This window comes from Pomacea canaliculata, linkage group LG10, assembly GCF_003073045.1.
Source record: "Pomacea canaliculata isolate SZHN2017 linkage group LG10, ASM307304v1, whole genome shotgun sequence".
Lineage (NCBI taxonomy): Eukaryota > Metazoa > Mollusca > Gastropoda > Architaenioglossa > Ampullariidae > Pomacea > Pomacea canaliculata.
The window spans coordinates 25,698,926-25,714,791 of NC_037599.1; the positions used below are offsets into that span (position 1 = coordinate 25,698,926).

Here is a 15,866-nt window from a genome sequence, read left to right on the forward strand (position 1 = left end):
AATATTAAATGTTAGATATGAACGTATAAGTGAATATATTTTTAAGCGTGTGTCTAAGGCTGTTCTAGAGCTGAGCATGATTGCTTTATTCTCCTTTATTTCTCTCGAGTTGATTTCTTATCTTGGGAGCAGGGCGAGATGTAACAAGGGAAGCAACTCAGTTACAATTTAATCCTCCCTTTTCACAGTTATTTCCCCTAATAACGTCGTCCTTGAAGTAGGTATCACTGGAAACATCAGAGGGGGGATGAAGGCAGAGAAAGCAACTCTGGGTCACCAATCATATCTCGTGACCTGACCTGATGACCGACTTGAGGAGAAAGACAAGAGGCAGCCTTGAACGTGTGCAATAGCCTCAGACAGGTTCAAGCAGGTAACATGATGTACACCATGTACACCATGTGAATAAGGGACAGACACGAGGTGGCAGTAACAAGGTAGACCAGCTACGACCCTCATCAAGACAAGGCCAACACAAAACTTCAGTTATGGCCGCCTTCTGGTGGACACTGAGAAGCTGCTCCAGCAGACTGGGGAAGAAACAACAAACGCTCTTACTGACCTTGGCCAACGAATCTGAGAAAGCAAAAAATAAATGCAATCGCTAGTTATATCTCTCACAAAGAATGAAAACACTGAACAGCTTGAAAACTATGAAACCATCATTCAACAACTCTTCTCCCAGTCAAGCCATGCTGAGAGTAGTCCATCATCCGCAACATCCCCCAACATCCCCAACATCCCCCGAGGAACGGTCAGCAGAGCAACAGTCTGTCTTCAGACTAACCATGACTAAACACCTGCTGCATCATCAGTTTCTCTTCTACAATTTCGCCCACTTAAGGGCATTTGAAAAGTCTGGAATGCTCGGCATGGTTCAGGCAGTCAAAAGTTTGTTATTAATTAAACGTTAATCAACCACAAACCGGAAGTGGTATGGCGACAACTATGACTGCGTCTACTCTTTAAGTCTCTCTTTGTGTTCCAAATATTCTCTGACAAACAATAGCGAGGATTTTTTTCGTTTGTTTGTTGTTTTTTTTTCTGCTTTTTGTCATTTCATTTCTGCCCGTTAGCTCAGCTGGGAAGTTGTGATTGCCAGGTGACTTTCACACTATGTACAGCTCTCTCGACCTCTCCCTGTAGGACTGCTCGATCTCACAGTTACTTTTGTCTGGTGGCCTTGGAGGACTCGGACATCTCTTTTCTCTTATTCAGTCCATCGGTTTAGTACAACAGTATTTACGGGGAAGTTTGTGTGTCACTAAATACAGAGACCACAGTTTCTAAAGTTTGGCTTTTGTGAAAACCGCTGATTTCTACAGAAATGTGCAGCAAACTCTTATGACCTGAAGTCCTGATAAGTTATCGATGTGTACTGGCGAAGCACACTCTACAATTCCACCTTGAGAGAGAAGCACCAATGTGTCATGTGATGTTTGCCTTGTTGTTGATATTTGTCAGCCGCCCCAACACAACGAAGTGTTGAACACGAGCCAGGACAGGGAAGGAGGCTGTAGTATTGCTAGGCTCTACATACCTACACCGACACCACCACAAATCGTTGCACCCTAACAAGACGGAAGTCGCTGGTGCATCACGCGCTGCACGTGAGAGGGCGGATCCATGATGTGCACAGAGACAAGTAGAGGGCCAAGCAGACAGGCCGCTGGAAGGGGACACGTGAGTAGCCTTCAGTTCCACTCCACTTTCTGTCCTCCTCCTCCTCCTGCTCCTCCTCCGCCTCCGCCTCCTCCTCCTCCCTGTTCCGCGCACAAAGTCAACGTTTTACTCAGAAAGAACACTTACCTGTCAGACCAGTCGACACTTATTTAATGCTGACATCAGTCTGCCTGGGGAAAAAAACCACTGGCACTGAAAAAGCCTCCAGTCAGTGTTCTTCACAAGGTTGTATCGATGCACCTGAAGCTTTACTCTGCTGTTGCACCTTCGTGTGTGTCACGTGGTTTACTGTGGTCCTACGTTTTGTGGGTTTGAACCAGTGAGTCAACAGTTTGTTAAAGACCAGCCTCAACGGTTTGTGTGCTTAGCAGGCATCAGTAGACACAGGTGACATAAACCTAACCTGTAAACACCAGCCTCCCAAACCAAGCCGTTAACTATACGATTCGCACCTGCGATCAACGAGCGTCGCTAACAGTGTACTACGACACGCTGTTAGTCTGCTACGTCACGCTAGTACAGCATTCACAACACTGCCAGCCGTCAACACCAATCACAGCGACAGTTCTCGTTATTAAGATGCTGAGTCAGCAGTTCTCGTGCTAAAGTACGTTTGTCACAACCACGAGAAATGCAGTCAGCGTCACAACAATCTGAACTTTGGCTTTTCTCTCTGATTGGTGTTGACTGCTGGCAGTGTTGTGAATGGTGTACTAACATGACGTAGTACACTAATTGGTGTTGACTGCTGGCAGTGTTGTGAATGGTGTACTAACATGACGTAGTACACTAATTGGTGTTGACTGCTGGCAGTGTTGTGAATGGTGTACTAACGTGACGTGTTCACTGTTAGCGTGACGTAGTACACAGATTGGTGTTGACTGCTGGCAGTGTTGTGATTGGTGTACTAACATGACGTAGTACACTAATTGGTGTTGACTGCTGGCAGTGTTGTGAATGCTGTACTAACATGACGTAGTACACTAATTGGTGTTGACTGCTGGCAGTGTTGTGAATGGTGTACTAACATGACGTAGTACACTGATTGGTGTTGACTGCTGGCAGTGTTGTGAATGGTGTACTAACATGACGTAGTACACTAATTGGTGTTGACTGCTGCGCAGTGTTTGAATGGTGTACTACATGACGTAGTACACGATTGTGTTGACTGCTGGCAGTGTTGTGAATGGTGTACTAACATGACGTAGTACACTGATTGGTGTTGACTGCTGGCAGTGTTGTGAGTGGTGTACTAACATGACGTAGTACACTAATTGGTGTTGACTGCTGGCAGTGTTGTGAGTGGTGTACTAACATGACGTGTTCACTGTCATCTGCGCTCTTAATACAACCATGGCGTGACTCGGATGTTGGTAGGACAGCTGCTACATGCTGTGAACAAATGTTATCATACATCGGCCTCTAGGTCTACACGTGGTGTGCTACTTGTCTCCCTCTCTCTGGTCTGTGATCGTTGTTTACAGCTTGGAGACGATTGAAGTAACTGAGGCCAGAGTCCTTGAACCCGACCTCTCACCCTTTTTCCTGTCTTGGTCATCGCCTGCACACTCAACAGTTTGCTTCGGGTACTTCATGCCACTACTGTGTGTACAAACATTGTGTCTGTGGCAGTACTGTGTATAAGTATACAGTGTGTACAAACATTGTGTCTGTGGCAGTACTGTGTGTATAAGTATACTGTATGTACAAACATTGTATCTGTTCCAGTACTGTGTGTACAAGTATACTGTGTGTACAAACACTCTGTCTGTTCCAGTACTGTGTGTATAAGTATACAGTGTGTACAAACATTGTGTCTGTGGCAGTACTGTGTATAAGTATACAGTGTGTACAAACATTGTGTCTGTGGCAGTACTGTGTATAAGTATACAGTGTGTACAAACACTCTGTCTGTTCCAGTACTGTGTGTATAAGTATACTGTGTGTACAAACATTGTGTCTGTGGCAGTACTGTGTGTATAAGTATACTGTGTGTACAAACATTGTGTCTGTGGCAGTACTGTGTGTATAAGTATACTGTATGTACAAACATTGTATCTGTTCCAGTACTGTGTGTACAAGTATACTGTGTGTACAAACACTCTGTCTGTTCCAGTACTGTGTGTATAAGTATACAGTGTGTACAAACATTGTGTCTGTGGCAGTACTGTGTGTACAAGTATACTGTGTACAAACACTGTCTGTGCGACTACTGTGTGTACAAGTATACTGTGTGTACAAACACTCTGTCTGTTCCAGTACTGTGTGTACAAACATTGTGTCTGTGGCAGTACTGTGTGTATAAGTATACTGTATGTACAAACATTGTATCTGTTCCAGTACTGTGTGTACAAGTATACTGTGTGTACAAACATTGTGTCTGTGGCAGTACTGTGTATAAGTATACTGTGTGTACAAACATTGTGTCTGTGCCACTACTGTGTGTACAAGTATACTGTGTGTACAAACACTCTGTCTGTTCCAGTACTGTGTGTATAAGTATACAGTGTGTACAAACACTGTCTGTTCCAGTACTGTGTGTACAAGTATACTGTGTACAAACACTGTCTGTGCGACTACTGTGTGTACAAGTATACTGTGTACAAACACTTTGTCTGTTCCAGTACTGTGTGTACAAGTATACTGTGTGTACAAACACTCTGTGCCACTACTGTGTGTACAAGTATACTGTGTACAAACACTCTGTACCACTACTGTGTGTACAAGTATACTGTGTACAAACACTCTGTCTGTTCCAGTACTGTGTGTATAAGTATACAGTGTGTACAAACACTGTCTGTTCCAGTACTGTGTGTACAAGTATACTGTGTACAAACACTTTGTCTGTTCCAGTACTGTGTGTACAAGTATACTGTGTGTACAAACACTCTGTCTGTTGCAGTACTGTGTGTACAAGTATACTGTGTGTACAAACACTCTGTGCCACTACTGTGTGTACAAGTATACTGTGTACAAACACTGTCTGTTCCAGTACTGTGTGTACAAGTATACTGTGTGTACAAACACTCTGTCTGTTCCAGTACCGTATGTACAAGTATACTGTGTGTACAAACACTCTGTCTGTTCCAGTACCATATGTACAAGTATACTGTGTACAAACACTCTGTCTTCCAGTACTGTGTGTACAAGTATACTGTGTGCACAAACACTCTGTCTGTTCAGTACTGTGTGTACAAGTATACTGTGTGTACAAACACTCTGTGCCACTACTGTGTGTACAAGTATACTGTGTGTACAAACACTGTCTGTTCCAGTACTGTGTGTACAAGTATACTGTGTACAAACACTCTGTCTGTTCCAGTACCGTATGTACAAGTATACTGTGTGTACAAACACTCTGTCTGTTCCAGTACCGTATGTACAAGTATACTGTGTACAAACACTCTGTCTTCCAGTACTGTGTGTACAAACACTCTGTGCCACTACTGTGTGTACAAGTATACTGTGTACAAACACTGTCTGTTCCAGTACTGTGTGTACAAGTATACTGTGTACAAACACTCTGTCTGTTCCAGTACCGTATGTACAAGTATACTGTGTACAAACACTCTGTCTGTTCCAGTACCGTATGTACAAGTATACTGTGTACAAACACTCTGTCTGTTCCAGTACCGTATGTACAAGTATACTGTGTACAAACACTCTGTCTTCCAGTACTGTGTGTACAAACATTCTGTAGGCCCAAACACGCCTCCCTCCCCACCCGGAGCATGTGACGAGGACTATATCTACACATAAGTGTGTAGGCAATCATGAGGCAGTCACAAGTCATGTCGCTGACTACATTGGAAAGTTCAGTCAGTGTCACGTGACTTCCCAGTGCCGACAATAGTTGCGATGGCGCCTAAAATAGTCTCACGAAATCTTTCTCGCCTTGACACCTGTGGGACCCTCTAGTCTGCTGTTGGCTAACAGGTGATGAGAGGCTTGCTACACATAGCTACATGCTGCTCCACACCTGAGATACACAGGGCCTGGTGCTACATAGCTACTGTCCTGATTGTGTAACTAAAGTGTGGTAAGCAATTCCTTTATATCCTGCTGCGCAGGGTCATTTGACATCTTTGTTTGTTGCTGGTTATTCATACTAGTTGTGTAAACATCAACTCTTGTAAACCCAAAGCACCTGTGACATCAACGCTGTCTCTCACTCATTAGCTAGTCAGATGTCAGATGAGAAGAGACTAGCTAGTACTAGTCAGTGTCAGATGAGAAGGGACTGGCTAGTACTAGTCAGTGTCAGATGAGAAGAGACTAGCTAGTACTGGTCAGTGTCATGAGAAAAGAGACTGGCTAGCAGGCCCGTTCTTAGCCCCCGCGGGGCCCGAGGCAAAGGGCATGTGCGGGGCCCTCACGCCACGATCACACGGTTTTAGTTGTGATCTAAAGTCATTTTTTTCCTCAGGGATATCTCGTCTTTTATGATTGACAGCACACTACAACACATTACAACAGAAGCCTACGATTAATTTATTTGTAACGTTCGTCAATAGGTCAATCAAAAGCGTCAGGGCCCCTTGAAGCGCGGGGCCTTAGGCAGATGCCTCGTCCGCCTGCCCCTAAGCACGGCCCTGCTGGCTAGTACTAGTCAGTGTCATGAGAGAAGGTACTAGCTAGTACTAGTCAGTGTCAGGAGAGAAGAGACTAGCTAGTACTAGTCAGTGTCATGAGAGAAGGGACTAGCTAGTACTAGTCAGTGTCAGGAGAGAAGAGACTAGCTAGTACTAGTCAGTGTCAGGAGAGAAGAGACTAGCTAGTACTAGTCAGTGTCATGAGAGAAGAGACTAGCTAGTACTAGTCAGTGTCATGAGAGAAGGGACTAGCTAGTACTAGTCAGTGTCAGGAGAGAAGAGACTAGCTAGTACTAGTCAGTGTCATGAGAGAAGAGACTAGCTAGTACTAGTCAGTGTCAGGACAGAAGAGACTAGCTAGTACTAGTCAGTGTCAGGAGAGAAGAGACTAGCTAGTACTAGTCAGTGTCATGAGAGAAGAGACTAGTCAGTGTCATGAGAGAAGAGACTAGCTAGTACTAGTCAGTGTCATGAGAGAAGAGACTAGCTAGTACTAGTCAGTGTCAGGACAGAAGAGACTAGCTAGTACTAGTCAGTGTCAGGAGAGAAGAGACTAGCTAGTACTAGTCAGTGTCATGAGAGAAGAGACTAGCTAGTACTAGTCAGTGTCAGGAGAGAAGAGACTGGCTAGTACTAGTCAGTGTCATGAGAGAAGAGACTAGCTAGTACTAGTCAGTGTCATGAGAGAAGAGACTAGCTAGTACTAGTCAGTGTCATGAGAGAAGGGACTAGCTAGTACTAGTCAGTGTCAGGAGAGAAGAGACTAGCTAGTACTAGTCAGTGTCAGGAGAGAAGAGACTAGCTAGTACTAGTCAGTGTCAGGAGAGAAGAGACTAGCTAGTACTAGTCAGTGTCATGAGAGAAGGGACTAGCTAGTACTAGTCAGTGTCAGGAGAGAAGAGACTAGCTAGTACTAGTCAGTGTCAGGACAGAAGAGACTAGCTAGTACTAGTCAGTGTCAGGAGAGAAGAGACTAGCTAGTACTAGTCAGTGTCAGGACAGAAGAGACTAGCTAGTACTAGTCAGTGTCAGGAGAGAAGAGACTAGCTAGTACTAGTCAGTGTCATGAGAGAAGAGACTAGCTAGTACTAGTCAGTGTCATGAGAGAAGAGACTAGCTAGTACTAGTCAGTGTCATGAGAGAAGAGACTAGCTAGTACTAGTCAGTGTCAGGACAGAAGAGACTAGCTAGTACTAGTCAGTGTCAGGAGAGAAGAGACTAGCTAGTACTAGTCAGTGTCATGAGAGAAGAGACTAGCTAGTACTAGTCAGTGTCAGGAGAGAAGAGACTGGCTAGTACTAGTCAGTGTCAGGAGAGAAGAGACTAGCTAGTACTAGTCAGTGTCAGGAGAGAAGAGACTAGCTAGTACTAGTCAGTGTCATGAGAGAAGAGACTAGCTAGTACTAGTCAGTGTCAGGAGAGCAGGGACTAGCCAGTATCAAGGGGGAAGTAATTCGCCACTTACAAGGGGAAGCAAATATTTCCTGGTGGCTACAATCAGCGCCAGTTGCTCCTCCTGTGTTGTTGATGCTGTCATGTCTCTATGACAGTTGAACAGAATATTGTTACACAGCTGACACTAGGAAACAAAAAGTTGTTACCGACTTCAACAGATGAAAACGACGATCATCCGATGATGTCGTTGGCTGCCTCCTCTCTATATTCTCTCTATATAATACTATACATAGTACCAGCTCAAATATACCTTGAAGTATTTTACATATGCATGTGAACCAGCTTGACCCCTTCTTTGACCAGTAGAAAGAAATGCACTGCTAGTGAAGTGAGTGGCAGTGACTTTGTGACGTACAGCAGGAAACTATGGGGGCGAAAGGTCACTCAGCTTGTAGGCGTGGCCAACACTTCTGTGGGACCTGAATGTGATTTTTGACCAGCTTATGTTTCCATACTTTGTTAGCTTGTCCATTGGCCAGACAGTGCGGCGCTCTTCCATTTCTGAGGTGTTGTCTGCTTCCTTCCCTCCATCTCTTGCTCTTTCTTGTGTTTGAGGTAGGGGATAGCGAGTGGGGGATGTGGAGTGTGTGTGAATGGGAGTTAAAGGGATACTCAAGGCTTGTGATAAGGCTCTGGCGACGGTCAAACGTTTCAAAACTATATTTAGTTACAATTACAGAGCACGAGAGCGACATAGGAGAACTAAAGGATTCGTTTGTCACTAATTACACTTATTAGCACTATGTCGGTTGCCGATGTTTATAAACATTGAAAAAATCCAGTGAAATCGACCTTTGTGTCCTTCCGCCGAGTAACCGCGATAGCTTCCCGAGATGGTCAAGCAGACGAGTCTCCTTGTGACGTCAGAGTCTTGTTGTGACGTCAGAGTCTTATTGTGACGTCAGTCTCTGACAGGAAGTGTCTGTAGCATTGCGAAGATTTGACGTCATCTGTTTACTCTATGACGCACTCTGTGTGTCAGGCTTGTAAGCTCTGTCTGTCGGAAACTGATGACAAGACAATTTTAATCTTTTCCATCTTTTCGTGGCAGTCGGGTGCAGCACGTTCTCGAGGCATGGTTGTCACCATGGAAACCACACGTCATAGGGTCACGTGACGGAGAACGAGACTTCGTGGAAGCAAAAAAAGAGTCCCGTGTAATTTCTGTTATAAAACACAACATTCTACTAAAAACCTTCAACGTTGTCCACATGAACACACATATAAATAGACGAGATTCACATTTATCTGCTCTGTACGCCATTGTAAGCAGTTTTATTTTGCCTTTACAATCCCTTTAAAGCAGGTGTGCAACGGGGACAGTCACAGGTAAAGCCACAAGTAAAGTCAGAAGTAAGCCCACAAGTAAAGTCACAAGTAAAGTCACAAGTTAAGCCACAGGGGGCACACACAAAGGTGAGAGGGGGTAGAGACTATCCGTTATTGTTGGAGATAGTTTGATAATTTTCATTGAAGTATTATCTGCATTCATTTATCATCTATTCCTCGATGTTATCTGTCTCCATGCCAGTCACCAACGGAGTCGAGCGAACTCTGCTCTGCTTGTCTGTCTTGCCCAATGGCGTGATAGCAGCTGACCCACTTGTCTATCTTGTCTAGTGCATTGTCACACCCTACTTGCAATACCCCTGAGTCAGTACCCGTGAGATACACCCTACCACCCTTGTATAAATACCGCGCGGCTTCTAGTAGGATAAATACAGTTATGCAGCTTCCACGGCAGGCGGTGATGCTAGAGTGAAGTAGGACATACGTCACGTGAGTGTTTGTAGAAGTCACACTGAGACACGTGACAGTGTGTAGACGGTGTGTGAATCCTGTGTTGCGTTATGTGACGGCAGGTAGACGCTGTGTACCCTGTATTGAGACACGTGACAGTGTGTAGACGCTGTGTATCCTGTGCTGAGACACGTGACAGTGTGTAGACGCTGTGTATCCTGTGCTGAGACACGTGACAGTGTGTAGACATTAAAGTCAGATTACGAAAATATTATGGTTTATCATCGTTGTATTGTTACATGTTTTACAGTTTGCCAGCACCACAGCACCTGATTGCCTATCGACACTTTAAGGTGTGATCCAGCCTCAGCGCGTGGCATCAAGTGTTTGAGGAAGACAGCGCCATCTGTTCTAACATCTGTTGATCACCCGCACACCACTCACCACCCTACTGTCCCACCCGCATCAGCGCATCATGTGGAAGCACGGTCTGTGTGGCTGCTTTGACAACTTCGGCATCTGCATCATCACCTACTTCGTGCCGTGCTACACCTTCGGCAAGAACGCCGAGGCTGTGGGCGAGTCGTGTTGTCTGTGCGGCCTCCTCTACTTCGTGCCCGTCGTCAACATCGCCGCCCTGCTGTCGGTGCGAGGCAAGGTCCGCGACAACTCCGGCATCCCGGGCGACTGCTGCTCCGACCTCCTCACCATCCTCTTCTGTCACTTCTGTGCCCTCGTACAGGAGGCGCAAGAAGTCGAGACACCCAGCGAGCGGATTGTCATCATCAGACAGTAAGAAGATTGTCATCATCAGGAAGTCAGAAGATTGTCATCATCAGACAGTAAGAAGATTGTCGTCATCATCAGGAAGTCAGAAGATTGTCATCATCAGACAGTAAGAAGATTGTCATCATCAGACAGTAAGAAGATTGTCATCATCAGACAGTAAGAAGATTGTCATCATCAGACAGTAAGAAAATTGTCGTCATCAGGAAGTCAGAAGATTGTCATCATCAGACAGTAAGAAGATTGTCATCAGCAGGAAGTCAGAAGATTGTCATCATCAGGAAGTGATCTGTGGAGACAATCCGCTTCATATCCTTATGTATTATTAGATATCTTTAATCCTATTTATTTATCGTTCTGGGCTAGAATTATCCAATGTTAATGTTGGATTGACGGCTTGAAGATGATGACTGGGGTTTATGTTTAGTGTCGGTATTCTACTTTGTTATTGTTTATGAACTGTGTACAGCGCTAAGTTGTGTATATTGTCTACAGAGCTGCAATCTGCTCCGCACTGTCATCAATCTGACGAGTTCATGCCTGTTGATTGCTGATTACTGATTACTAAGGTGCTTAAGTCTTCAGATGATGAATGGATACATGTAGACTCCCCCCTTGATGTAATTGATTCATGCAGTGTTGTGTAATGGGCTCTTCTCTTCATTCTTTCATTATGTAACAGGTCTTCCACTCACATCACACTCTGTAGCAAGACCAAGATGCTTGTCTACCTCTGGTATATTTTTAGCCTCGTCATTTAATTCAGGGCAACAGCCAAATGAGTCGGCAGCTTGACATCTGCAGACTGCTGAGTGATGACAGTGACACAACATCCTGACATCTGCAGACTGCTGAGTGATGACAGTGACACAACATCCTGACATCTGTAGACTGCTGAGTGATGACAGTGACACAACTTAACATCCTGACATTTGTAGACTGCTGAGTGATGACAGTGACACAACATCCTGACATCTGCAGACTGCTGAGTGATGACAGTGACACAACATCCTGACATCTGTAGACTGCTGAGTGATGACAGTGACACAACATCCTGACATCTGTAGACTGCTGAGTGATGACAGTGACACAACATCCTGACGTCTGTAGACTGCTGAGTGATGACAGTGACACAACTTAACATCATGACATTTGTAGACTGCTGAGTGATGACAGCGACACAACTTCACATCCTGACATCTGTAGACTGCTGAGTGATGACAGTGACACAACTTAACATCCTGACATCTGTAGACTGCTGAGTGATGACAGTGACACAACATCCTGACATCTGCAGACTGCTGAGTGATGACAGTGACACAACATCCTGACATCTGTAGACTGCTGAGTGATGACAGTGACACAACATCCTGACATCTGTAGACTGCTGAGTGATGACAGTGACACAACATCCTGACATCTGTAGACTGCTGAGTGATGACAGTGACACAACATCCTGACGTCTGTAGACTGCTGAGTGATGACAGTGACACAACATCCTGACGTCTGTAGACTGCTGAGTGATGACAGTGACACAACTTAACATCATGACATTTGTAGACTGCTGAGTGATGACAGCGACACAACTTCACATCCTGACATCTGTAGACTGCTGAGTGATGACAGTGACACAACTTAACATCCCGACATCTGTAGACTGCTGAGTGATGACAGTGACACAACTTAACATCCTGACATCTGCAGACCTCTGTGTATTGACAGTGTCACAGCCTATCCTGTTTTTACACATTGTGACAATTCGACATCCTGACACCTGGAGACCGCTTAGTCATGTCAGTCCCAATTCTCTAGGGTCTGCAATCTGCTGTATAATGACACTGTCACAAAACACTGTCACAAGACACTGTCACAATTCTATAAGGTGTACAACCTGCTGTATAATGACACTGTCACAAAACACTGTCACAAGACACTGTCACAATTCTATAAGGTGTACAACCTGCTGTATAATGACACTGTCACAAAACACTGTCACAAGACACTGTCACAGTTCTATAAGGTGTACAACCTGCTGTATAATGACACTGTCACAAAACACTGTCACAAGACACTGTCACAATTCTATAAGGTGTACAACCTGCTGTATAATGACACTGTCACAAAACACTGTCACAAGACACTGTCACAATTCTATAAGGTCTACAACCTGCTGTATAATGACACTGTCACAATTCTATAAGGTCTACAACCTGCTGTATAATGACACTGTCACAAGACACCGTCACAAGCTGCGTGATGTCAGAGACCAACAATCTGAGGGACATTGGCTGCATGGTTGACACTTGTTTAGTCTCACTCAGTCACTCACTAGTCTCAGCTCTTGAAAACAAAAGAAAAGATGGTTTCAGGTTAAAAACAGTTAAATACGGGTTGAAAGAAGATGAAAGAAAACATGTTTTCATGTAACCCTCGCCCAGATGACCAGCTTGTCCTTGGCACATGGCGCCACTGACATCAAGTCTTGTGTCGACTTTGTCCTCGTGTCAGTCAACTTCACATCTTCCTTCATTCATTAAAGCCGTGCTTTGCGAGTCGTTATCACTGACTTCTGTCTTTTCTTGACTGATGCTTGCTGTTAGTGGCGAGATCGGGTGTTAATGGCGAGACTGAATGTTACACTTGTAATGGCATGATCGGATGTTAATGGCGAGACTGGATGTTACACTTGTAATGGCATGATTGGGTGTTAATGGCGAGACTGAATGTTACACTTGTAATGGCAAGATTGGATGTTAATGGCGAGACTGAATGTTACACTTGTAATGGCATGATTGGATGTTAATGGCGAGACTGAATGTTACACTTGTAATGGCAAGATTGGATGTTAATGGCGAGACTGAATGTTACACTTGTAATGGCAAGATTGGATGTTAATGGCGAGACTGAATGTTACACTTGTAATGGCAAGATTGGATGTTAATGGCGAGACTGAATGTTACACTTGTAATGGCAAGATTGGATGTTAATGGCGAGACTGAATGTTACACTTGTAATGGCAAGATTGGATGTTAATGGCGAGACTGAATGTTACACTTGTAATGGCATGATTGGATGTTAATGGCGAGACTGAATGTTACACTTGTAATGGCAAGATTGGATGTTAATGGCGAGACTGAATGTTACACTTGTAATGGCAAGATTGGATGTTAATGGCGAGACTGAATGTTACACTTGTAATGGCAAGATTGGATGTTAATGGCGAGACTGAATGTTACACTTGTAATGGCATGATTGGATGTTAATGGCGAGACTGAATGTTACACTTGTAATGGCAAGATTGGATGTTAATGGCGAGACTGAATGTTACACTTGTAATGGCAAGATTGGATGGCGCAGAAGGAGAGAAGGAGCAGAGTAGGGAGGCGCTATTGTCTGGAGGTCAGGACTTGTGACCTGAGAACTCTTTGCTGCCTTCCCAGAAGATAGGTGCCTGGATTGTGTGGAAAACACATGCCTACCCGGCATTTACCGGGTGCGTGGGTTATCACAATAAGTAAAATATGTCAAAACGAGGGAGTCACCTTCCGTGGGCTGTGGTAGTGATTTCTGCTATAGTCACAACCCCTTGCAGATCTTTATCATTGACACGATGAACCACTTACAGATTTCTGGTCTCTGCAGCCCTTTGGGTAGGAAACAGCTACCTTTACATATCGTTGTTTACTAAACAGCACAAGGAAGGGAAAACAACCTCCACCACAACCAGTCGCACTTTGATGAGGTCAATAGTGGGGGCAAGCTTTTCAAGAAAAAAATCGTTGGGGTGGGATGAGGAAAGGTGGGACAAACCTATTCAGGACAAGAATGGTCACAAAAAGATAGCCCAGCTTAATTAGGCTACTTCCTCAATTAGTCAGCGCATGCGTAGAACATAACCGCTGTTTGTCACAGCGGACACTTGTGGGTGGGGTGGGAAGGGGGCGGCTGTAACCACTCAGTGCTGTCTGTAGGGAGACAAAGCAAGGTACAGAGATGACAAGTAGACAGTAGGGACAGTAAAGGTGGATGGTAAACATCTCTCATGTGTTGTCAGTGGTCATAATGATCAATAAAACACAGTAGAAGCTTTCGTATTTACTGTATTCTCTCCTTTCCCGACGATAATTGACGATAAGTAAAAACTCGTAAGAAGAAAATTGTACAGCAGGTAGCAACAAGACACTGCCACTGACACTGTCAGCTGTAACAAGTAGAGTCAAGACACTGTCATCACACTGTCAGCTCTAACAAATAGAGTCAAGACACTGTCACACTGTCAGCTCTAACAAATAGAGTCAAGACACTGTCACACTGTCAGCTCTAACACTTACACTGTCAGCTGTAACACTTACACTGTCAGCTGTAACAGCTAGCGTCAAGACACTGTCATCACACTGTCAGCTCTAACAAGTATAGTCAGAGTTAGTCAAGACACTGACACTGTCAGCTGTAACAACTAGCGTCAAGACACTGTCACGCTGTCAGCTCTAACAAATGGACTCACACACTGTCACACTGTCAGCTGTAACAACTAGCGTCAAGACACTGTCACACTGTCAGCTCTAACAAGTAGAGTCAGGGTTAGTCAAGACACTGTCACACTGTCAACTGTAACAAGTATGTTGCACTGGAAGACATTGTTTGCTAAATAACAGAGGCAGAGACAGAGACAGCCTTGTCAGTAGTGAAGGTTGGCAGTGTCAGTGTAACTGTTAAGAAGTATCGTCACAGCTGTGACACAACAAATGTTTGTCTTACAGGAAATAAATCCTTGTAGAGGCAACATACAAATGTGTCAAGTGATGTTCTTCCTACTGCCTTTAAATGTTACTGTCATGTGTTTGCCATCATCAAAACAATTTATATTTATAGAAACAAAACAAACACAATTGGTTTTAATATAGAAAGATAAAAGAAGAGATATAATAATTTAATGACAAGTTTTATGAATAGCCCTCTCTTTGACTTTCTCTATCTCTCTCACACACACAAAGAAAAAGAGAGAGAACACAATTTTCCATGTTCAGACAAGCTGTCGGCCTGTCCAATGTCCAGATATCAGCAAGAGCAGGTGAAAGTGAAAGCGACTTTGTCCAGTGAGAATTTCTCTCTGAACATCTTTGTCCATGCCAATAAAGCCATCACATTGAGGCTCACTGTGAAAGTCACGTGTCTTGACTGCGCACAGTACTATGAAAACTGCTCAGTGCCGATGAGAGATTGCCAGAGGCAGCAATGACTGAATTCACCACAAGAGGCTGGAGGGGCAGCCTGCTTCACCTGACAAGGGAGGCTATCACAACAGTCACTATGCGCCACCAATGTTACAAGTTCTTTCCCTTGCTCTGAGGCATGTATGTCCTGTTGGCTGCTTTTTCAACCTTCGTCTTTGTTCTTTTCTCTATCTTCTTCCCCTTGTTCTCAGTACCGACTGTACAAAGTACAGGCAAGTGCAGTTTTCAGAAATATCAATATTTGTTGGAGGTTTGTTTATTGAATGAACTTCATGTTTATTGCACTTTCTCTCATTCTCATGCTCAATCAGTACTATAGATGTACAGTATTTTATTTAGAGCACTCAGTATATATTATATATAATATTTTATATGT

General features: G+C 44.2%; 1 protein-coding gene and 1 long non-coding RNA gene across 2 annotated transcripts; both read left to right on the forward strand.

Moving 5' to 3' along the window:
* The first annotated feature begins 9,945 nt into the window (after positions 1–9,945).
* LOC112574515 (protein PLANT CADMIUM RESISTANCE 3-like) lies at positions 9,946–10,266 on the forward strand. The gene has a single exon (XM_025255642.1). It carries the CDS (start codon positions 9,946–9,948, stop codon positions 10,264–10,266), a length of 321 nt encoding a protein of 106 aa, XP_025111427.1.
* Positions 10,267–11,758: 1,492 nt separating this feature from the next.
* Positions 11,759–12,815, forward strand: LOC112573591. The gene is made up of 2 exons (XR_003101261.1): positions 11,759–12,414; positions 12,458–12,815. It is a non-coding gene; the product is annotated as an uncharacterized LOC112573591 (long non-coding RNA).
* The last annotated feature ends 3,051 nt before the right edge of the window (positions 12,816–15,866 follow it).